This window comes from Centruroides sculpturatus, unplaced genomic scaffold, assembly GCF_000671375.1.
Source record: "Centruroides sculpturatus isolate CEXI.00-Female unplaced genomic scaffold, Cexi_2.0 scaffold48, whole genome shotgun sequence".
NCBI lineage: Eukaryota > Metazoa > Arthropoda > Arachnida > Scorpiones > Buthidae > Centruroides > Centruroides sculpturatus.
Genome location: NW_019384294.1, coordinates 85513 through 95518, shown reverse-complemented (window position 1 = coordinate 95518; position 10006 = coordinate 85513). Strand labels below are relative to the sequence as shown.

The following is a 10006-nucleotide window of genomic DNA, read 5'->3' as shown; positions in this document are numbered from 1 at the left end:
AATTTTAGATCATCGATGCTTACTTTTTACATGAACGTACTATGTTTTTTTTTTTTTTTTAACTCCCTATGAGCACTAAGAGGGCCTCTTTTTCGCAAACGCATTACAGGCCCACAATAGTAGCCAGGGGACGGGGCCCAACATATTTGGACGGACCACCCCCGAAAAATTCCTGGGTATTTCTCGACCCGTCCGGATGCGAACACGGGTCCCCCAGCGCGGCAGGCTGCCGCCTTGACCGTCGAACGCACTATATAGCGACTCTTCCGACATTTTGAAGTAAAACTACAGTAAAGGTGGATACGACATTAAACGTCAACAACTAGTCCTACCAATCGTCTCCTTTAATCCTGATATTTAGAATACTTGATTGGTTTAATCTTCAATATCGCCTTATTTTAACTGCTCGTCCGCATCGGTCTTGTATAGGAAGCTCAATTAAATATTCAACAATCGAGTTCATATAAACCTAAATTTATTTATAATTTTTCGTCAATAATACATTATAAATAATAATAATATTATTAAAATTTACGGATTAAATCATAAAAATATATTAAAATAATTTTCGCATAGTAACAAAACAACCGCTAGAGTTCGCCCGGTAGAAATGTTATGATGTAATCTAACACGAACGCGAACGCTTCGTCATGGCGGACAGTGAGCAGAAGAAGAAAATGAAGCTCGTTATTAAAACGGCGAAAGATAAACATACAGTAGAAGTCAATGATACGGATACGGTAAAACAAGTAAGAACGCATTGTAGTGTCAGAAATAATTTATTGTTAATTAATCTATAAATTTTGATCATATTTTACTTAAAGTTTGTAGTTAGGCCTAGTAAGTAAGTAAGTGTATTTCCGTATTTTAGTGTGTAAGTTGTATATTTATCGAAAAAGCAATATAAATAAGCTTAATTAATCTTACTCTTGTTATAATACTGACGTTTACGGGTATTTTGATTCATTTACAATATACAAATTATTTTCATGGACCATTTACTTTTATTACAACACAACATTTCATAGAAATCTTAGTAATGGTTTTTACATATTTACACATAACCACAGCACATTAAGAATTAATTACCATCTAAATTCAATTTTCATACAATGTAAAAAGCAGATAAAAATACTTAATCATATGATTTATTATTGATATAATACATGAAATATGATTCAATTATTTCAATTTTGTTTTGTAGTGTGATCATATATCTGTGATGTATTTAAGTATGATTTTATAAATGTTTCTGGTGTTTATGTGCAGATGGATATGTTCTAATCTGTTCAAATTAGTTGGGTGAGTGTGTGTTTGGATTATTTGTGTTAAAATGTGCAGAAAGTTAACATTTTTTTTTTTTTTTTTTTGAGATTTTCAAAAGTTATCATCAGTTTAAGTTACAGCAATGCAACATTTGATCTGCCTAGGGGTCTTTTTAAAGGTAACTGGCCCCTATTTGGGCATTACAGATGTGGAGAAAACCTGAAAAACTCCACGTGGCCAGCTGTTCTGGACAGGCGCAAGCCCAAGACCCAACTCCCGGTGTTTGGAGAACAGAACCGCTTGGCCACTGGTGGGCAAGTTGTCTTCGGTACTTTGCTATAGAATTTGAGCCTATTGATTATTTGTGTGGAAATGTAAATTTAGATTTTCAAATTAGACATTTTTTTTAAATAATAAAAATTGTTTAAATTTAAAAATAATTAATATTTTAAAAATTATCTTAACCACTGGATAATTTTACCTGGTTTATCTTCCTTATGTACCAATTAAAGAAGAGAAAAACTATGTATACAGTCAACATTTTTCCTCTTGTTGTTTATACCTCATACTGTACTGATTATCCTAAAATTAAATATTTGATGTAATATTTAATATTATTTATTGAAGTATAAAAAATAAAAGTTTTAAATTTTTTTATTTTTGAATGAAATTTTTTTTCTTAAAACAACAATAGTAAGATCGATATTTGAAAAAAACAAGTTTAGTAAAGTGGATGAAAATTTATAATTCTGTTAATTGTGATTAAGATTAGGACATCTAAACACAAAAAGTCATTTAACTTACATGATTTTTAGTGCCTAGATCTCCTAACCTTAGTTGTATGAATGATATTTTTCTGTAATGAATTAAATTTATATTTACACAGTAATTGAATTTAATACTTTCTGTAAGAATTATTAAATATTTAAATTGATTAGCCTTGCCATTAAGCATTAAACATTTGTAAATATTATCAAAAGTTATATTTGTTTATTAAAAAATGTTTTGAAATAAAGTTTTTAACTAAAAAATAGATTTTTGGTATATTATATTTCTGTTGTTTGTACTATTTAAAAATAATAATGAATAATACAAATCTCTGCATCTAGTAGCTTGCACAAATAAACTGTAAAAATATAATTTATACATAAATCCAAATTTATATTGGCAATATTTATTCCAAATTTTCTGCTGCTTTATAATTTAAAAAACTATATTCACCTACTGAAAAATTGAATAATAGTTAATGTATACATGATTATTTTGATTAGTTTTCAATGGGCATTTCTAGGAAATATGGAAATACTTTTTTACAATCATTAGTCAATGATGTTCTATATCTAGTCTAATTATTATACTTCATCTTTTAGAATGATTAGATTCTAATCTTTACCATATTTTAGCTATACTTGATGGCTGTGATGGTTAAAAATATCATTCTGGAATTCTAGAAATTCTATTTGAATTTGAGTTTGGAAGCACAAAAAATTTCAGAAATGTTATGATCAAGATATATCAGAGATGTCCTACAATGTCTATGATGAACAATGAAAAAATGCTCTCTTAATTTCCCTTGGGTTATGATGTATCTTTTGAGTTCATGTGCCATATAGTGAGCACAATTATCTTTAAAAATGTTTTTGTGCCAAAGCATTTTAGATTTTAAATAACTGTATTTAATGAAATGAAACAAATATGCTTTAATTAAAATAAATATAAAGGAACTGATTGAAAAAAGAATTATCAGATGATAAACTGTGAAATGATGATTGAAAAAATACAAGTGATAAACCAAAAGTGTATGTCAGATTATTTTTCCTGATGTGTCACTTTGGGCATGAGACAACCTGAGTTGTCTCTGCCCTAGGGCAAAAAGAAAAGACTATTATAGTCTGTTGAAAGAATCAGCTTGGGTGAGCATCAGCCATTGATCACATATTTGTGGCAAGTTACTTCCAGTTTCTTCCTCATTTGTTAAACATGTCATCACTATTATGAACAGTGTTATGGAAGCTTCATATTCTGGTATTTTGAATACGAGGAAGTTTGCTATAGTTGTTAAATACATGCTGTAAAATATTAACACAATTAATGGAAAAATTTTCTGTTATCTAATGAGAGAAAATGAAATAAAATTTACATATTGCTTGACATATTAAGCAAATAGTACTGACATCATTAGAGACTGTGCTGATTAGTTTTATGTGACATCATACATGACATTGCTCTAAAGTTGATTCTTTCTGCAGACAGATTAGATTTTAGAAGTTTTATTTTTTTTTTATAATTTATCTATTGGAACTGTAATTTAATAATTATGTGCAGTATTTGGAAAATAGTTGGTCTTTTTGAAATTAGTTTTATATAATTATTCTGTCGGTATCTTATCTTATTAATTAATAAATTTTAGAATAGAAAAGTAAATGGAGAATTTCAGTTCATTTTTATAATGGATGTTTAAAACTTGTTAGATGTGATGGTGTATTCTATTTTTCAAAGAATATGACAATTTTTTTTATTAGTATTTCTTGTCTTTTGTTGCTTGTAATGCTTCTCTGGGAAACAAAATTTTTGGTTTTAAGTTTAAAATAATATAATCAAGTTTAATCATTTATAAAAATGCAATTAATGATTTCTGAGGTTATACAGAGTCATTTTGTTGATATGAAGTAATATCAGTAAGTTTTAATCTCCATTTGTTCGAAACTAAAAATGATAGATCATCTCAAACATTGCTTGCTGAGCTTCAAATGTTTAATTCATCTAGTATCAATACTATAATTTTTCAACATATTCTCAGTTTATTGTGGTAATGGAATAATTCCTTTGTTGAATGAAACTAATTTTTGAGGCTAATGTTCTTATTTATTTTCAATGTAATAATTACTGCTATATGAAAGGGAGGTAAACTTGAAGAATTTCTCAGACATAGATTTTTTTTAAATCTAATATTTAAAAAGTGAATTTCTTCCTGGATATAATTAGGCTAAACTATTTAATCACTTTTGAATTAACTTTAATATTTAATATTCTGAAAGAGAATATTGACCCAGAATGGAATTTAAATCTGGAGTATCTGCTTACTATTCAGATTACCAATTATGCTGTTTGGACATTTATTTAATTTCTCCCAAATCTGTTCATTTGGATTATATAACTATCTATCATTGTAATGATTTACAATGTCATGTATGTACAGTACATATGGAGTTTTTCTTTTTAAATTGTCCCAAAATTATGATACTAGAGTTACGATAAACAAATTTATTGTGATAGTAATGCAGTATTTTTTCTACATATATGTAGTTTAAAAAATTACATTATAAAAAAAAAATGGAGAACATAAACTGGAGGTAGTTGCAATATCAAAGAATGAGTCTTTCTTTTTCTTCTACTTCTATGCTTTAGATGCCATTAGATTTTTAAAAATTTTTATTTATATTTTTAATAGAGATTTCATAAACCTGCTTTTGTTCTTGCTTTCTCTTCTCTTCTCTTTTTATCATTTTTACTTTCCTAGCTGTTATGTATACATAACAAGGGAAAGTATTGGAATCATCAAATTTGACCCTCAGAGTTTTTTTGAAAATCCCCACATTTTGAGACCTGAATCCAAAAAGGGAAAAATGTTCATGGATATGTTTGTATGTTGGCATGTATTTCACTTAATATCTCAGGATGGGGTAAAGATTAACAAAATTTGGCATTGTGTATATGAGTAGCATTGGTGCTATTGAATTTTGGTGGTTAATTAATTAAAGGTCGAGGAGGCGGAGATAAAGGGGTTGTGTGTATCTCCAGTAGGGTCCAGACTTAATGATGATTTTACTCATTATTAACATTTATACTTTTTATAAAACTCACCTCCTATCTTCTAAATGAAACTTTTTACCATTTTATAGTAATTAAAAATTTTAAAAGTTTTTTATGACAAAATCTCATAACAGATGGTGCCACACACAATTTTATTAAGTTATATTGTAATAAAATTATAAAAGTTATTTTCTAAATAAGATCTCATAATAGTTGGAAAATTTATGCAATTCATTGCTGTATTTTTCAAACAACCGAATAATGTTAAATTTTTCTATATGGCAACTTTTTTGTTAGTAATATTTTTCAAGTGTCTATAGAAACCTGCTTTCCAACAGTGGAAGACTAACCTCTGCTTTTCTCCACTAGTAATATCCATTTTTTTTTTTTTTGATCCCAGTCAACTATCTCAGCAAAAGTTGTTAAGACTATGCTATTTTATTTTTGTTTGGTTGAATTAATCATTTAATTTAAATGATCACCTAAACAATTGCTATAAATCCACTATAATTAATGATTAAATACTAAGTAATTTGATGGTAATTAAATATTAAATACCAAATTACTTATTATTTGATCATTAATTATATTGTTTGGTTGAGTATCTGTGTGTCAGGCTTCGCAATAATGACTATACTTGTAAATTATTAAAATATTAATTGAAAAGAATTCTATATAGACAATTGAAAAGTTCTTAAACATTCTGTTTTTGAGTGTATAAGGACTTTTTAATTATCTCTTGAATCAAATAATGCCAGTGATCCAGAATTTAAAATTTCAATATAATGAAATATCTAATTCAAGCATTTTATTTTTATACATTTTGCCAATGAAGATTTTAAAAGCAATGTTTGTTACTAATTTAATTTTATTTTGAAAAGTTTATAGCTTTAAGTACATTACATATAATATTTTAAAAACATTAATTTTTAATTCTAGCAATGCTGAGTAACTTTTATGAAAATCAACTAATTTACATAATGAAAGCAAATATATAAAGTAGAAAATTATATGTAGTAGCTATATATTAAAATAAATTTTCTAACCTCCATAAATTTAGAAAGGATTAATTTTTTAATTTGCAATTGAAGATTCCTAATGCAATGAAAGAATCATATTCTATGAAAAATTGTATAAATACTGCTTAAGAAAAGAAATTTACTAACATTTTTAGAAAATCCTACTAAAGTAAATAGTCATCTTCAATATACTGTATTTCAAAAAACTGGGTATTTAATTATATAAGACTCACCAAATAAACCATATCCAGTTCATAAGCAAACAGAAAAATTCTTTCTACGAATGTTTTCATCTATATGTAATAGACATTTTTAGGTATTAACGATATCGAACTAACGGCTAGTAGAATAGAATGTTTTTGAAAGTTCCGTTTAACTACATAATTCGAATATGTAACTACGTAATTCGAACATATTTGAATTACGTAGTTAAATGGAACTTTCAAAAACATTCTATTCTACTAGCCATTAGTTCGATATCATTAATACCTGAAGATGTCTATTACATATAGATGAAAACGTTTGTAGAAAGAATTTTTCTGTTTGCTTATGAACTGGATATCGTTTATTTGGTGAGTCTTATATAAAGTAAATAGAAATAGAGTTAAATCCAATCTAATATTGGCTTTATTGACATTTTGAATTAATCAAAAATTGATTTATACAGACAGGTAAAAAGAGGCTATCACAAGCAAGAAAAAAAATTATTTAACTTAACAAAACTGGATTAGGTTATAAAAAAATCCACTTGATAACTAATGTTTACATGGACACTGTTAAAAGTATTATGAAAAAGTTCAAAACCTTGAAACTGGAACAAATTTTTCTGGATGACCAAGAAAACTTCAGTTTATGAGAATAGAAAAAGAAGCTAGAAAAACTACTTTTATCAGCTCCAAAAGTAAACAATATTTTATGAACTGATTAACAAGTATATGCATGTTATCAAATAATCAGAAATTGATTACAAAGATTTGTGGTCTAACAAGTTGTGAAACTAGAAAAAAGTTACTGCTTTCAAAGGTGCATATGAAGGAATGTCTAGCATGGGCAAAACAGTACCAAAACTTGGCACTGTGAATAACTGGAAACAAGTTTTGTGATCAGAATGTACCAAAGTGAATCTTTTTGAATTAGATGGAATTGTCAAAGTTTGGAAACATACAAGAAAAGCTTTGGAGGAAAACATATTGACAAAACTGTTAAACATGGAGGGAGTAGCAAAATGATTTGTGGTTGTATGTCTTGGAGAGGTGTAGGATGTCTTGAATTTATCAATGGGATCATGAATAAAGAAGTCTACTGTGATATCCTGGAGAAGCATACTTTTCAACAAGATAGATCTGAAGCATGCAACTAAGATTATTATGTCCTGGTTCCAAAATAGATCAAAACACTAGATTGGCCTCCATATCTTCAAGACTTAAACCTAATTGAACATTTGTGGTCAATAGTAAACACAAAAATTGAAAAACAACATTCTTCAAATCTTGTGCAACTTGAAGATGGTCCAGAATTGATAACAATACATTGTAAGATTAGTGGTTTCCATGCTGAGAGGAGTTGGTACAATCCTTAAAGCTAAAGTGGGTTGCATAAAATATTAATCCGAAGCACTTTGTTTCAAACCCTGAAATAGAACATGATGCAATTCTTTTTCTTTTTGAGATATACAACACCAAAAAGCAGCAAAACTTTAATGATCAAATGTTTTCAATCTTAAAAGGTGTTCATCAAGCAAGTACAACTAATTAGAACAGAGAAGTGAGATTCAAATTGGAGTGCTTCAAATCTTACAAAATTATACTACATTATGCAGCTTTTTGACTTGTTGGTTATTCCAAGTTGACAGCAGGAGAGATGATAAAATACAAATAAATGTGTGTTGATATGCATTTTTACTTTAAATGATTTGTATTACAAATACCTATTTTGACATGTAATTTTGTATTTGTTAATAAAATGCTTAGCCTAATTTAAATCATAAAGCATTAGAAAACTGTCAATGTGATTTATTACTAATTTTTAATTATTCAGTTTTGCATTTAAATGTGTAATGAATTATTTCCAATTAAAATATATTCAAAGTTTTTTTTATCAAACATTTTAAGTGGAAAACATTTTTGATTGTGTGTGTATGTATGTATCTGTATATGTATATAAGATGAATATCCTTTATATTACAGAATTGGTTTAATTTGATTTAATTTTACTGCTAATGAATTTTTCATTTGCTTCACTTATCATAGTAGTTAAAACTGATAAACTTGTAAATGATTAGAAAAGATAATTTCAATCAAATTGAAAAAAGAAGATAACTTGAATAAAGTGATAAGATGAATATTCAATATTTACCTCATTCTATATCATACAAGACAATGTTTTTCTTGTATAATATCAATAAATTTTGCCATGCCTAATGTTTTGAAGTGTTTTAATTTTAACATTAGAAGAAAAGATTAAAGGTAGGTTGTTTGTTGGTGTTTTATGGTGCAACTTGGCCTATGTGACCTTGCACCATAGAAAAGATTAAAACCTTATCTGTAAGTTGCTCTCACGTGTAAGCTGCAAAAGCAAAAAGTTTTAAAGATATTTGACTTCTTCATGGATAAGATGCTTTCATATATAGGCTGTAATCTAAACAAGGGTTTTGAGTATAAATTCAGAACATCTTTTACTAGACTTTACTACAAGGGTTACTAGATCTATTTTTACAAATTCATCATACTCTAGTAATTTTATTTATGTACAGTAGAACCTCGAAAACTCGTCCCTCGATAACTTAGCACTCCGGATAACTGGTCCACACCTTGGCAGGGCTAAAAAAATCCTTAGTTAATTAATTTTCATTATAGACAGCTTTATAAAAGTATAAAAGCTCTCAAAGTATTTTTCTGAGGTCTGTCTTATCAGGTAAATTACTGTACACAGTGTATTCATTAATTTTCATTTTCATGTAGTAAAGTACGTAGCCTTCATAAAGTACATAGTTTTCCTTTGTTTAAGGGTATTTGGGCAGTTTATTCTCTGTTATATTCTCAAGTAAACAATACATACAAGTACAGTACAGTATTTTCTGAGGAAATACTCATACTTATTTTTTTTAACCCCATTCCCGATAACTCGGCATTTTCACAAACTCGGCCACCCTTCGGTCCACATTAGGTCGAGTTTTCGAGGTTCTACTGTATATATATATATATATCATCAGCAATATTCTTTACTTATAGTGAAACGCATTTCAACTTTATTCAGTTCTTTTCATTCAGAAGTTGTAACTAAACTGTGTATATCTGTCCCTTTTCATACATTATAATTTTTATAACTTCCTAAAAAATTTTACATTAAAACATTCAGTTATTTCATAACATAATACATAGCTACTTATAATTCCTTGTTTAACAACAAACTTATTCTTTGACATCTTAAGTTATTTTTTCCAACAACAATTTCTTTAAAAATTACAATTTAACAACAGTTTTTTTTTTCAACCACTAGCCCAGTGGTTTCCAAAGCAAGCACTATTGCCCCTAGGGAGTGGGGGTGCTAAGAAGCAGGGGGCACTGGAGTTAGGGAACTGACTGAACAGTCCCTTTCATCCATTAAAATAGGTAAGAAGAAACATTGCATTTAATGGTTTCCAGTTATGGAGAACAATGTATGGTAAAGACACAGTATGATGTTCATATAAAAGTTTTTCTAAGAATATTTCAAAGTTTTTTTCACACAAGGAAAAATGGGTTAGGGGTATTTGGGATATAGTTCGGGGCATCAGATATAAGTTTATTGGAACTAAGAGGGAGGTGGCTCAAAAAGTTTTGGAATCACTGTACTAATCTGTTTTCCAAAAAAGGGAGATTAATATCTCTACCATTCAAATTTGCTTGTATATAGTAATTGCTTGTACT

The 10006-nt window shown here is 28.1% G+C and overlaps 1 protein-coding gene across 1 annotated transcript in view; it reads left to right on the top strand.

The window, feature by feature from the left end:
* Positions 1-592: 592 nt before the first annotated feature.
* LOC111619201 (ubiquilin-1-like) overlaps positions 593-10006 on the top strand; it is a 74505-nt gene continuing 65091 nt past the window's right edge. The window contains exon 1 of the mRNA XM_023360918.1: positions 593-749. Coding sequence (XP_023216686.1) covers positions 651-749 — 99 coding nt within the window. The 5' untranslated portion in view covers positions 593-650. The remainder of the gene's footprint in view (positions 750-10006) is intronic.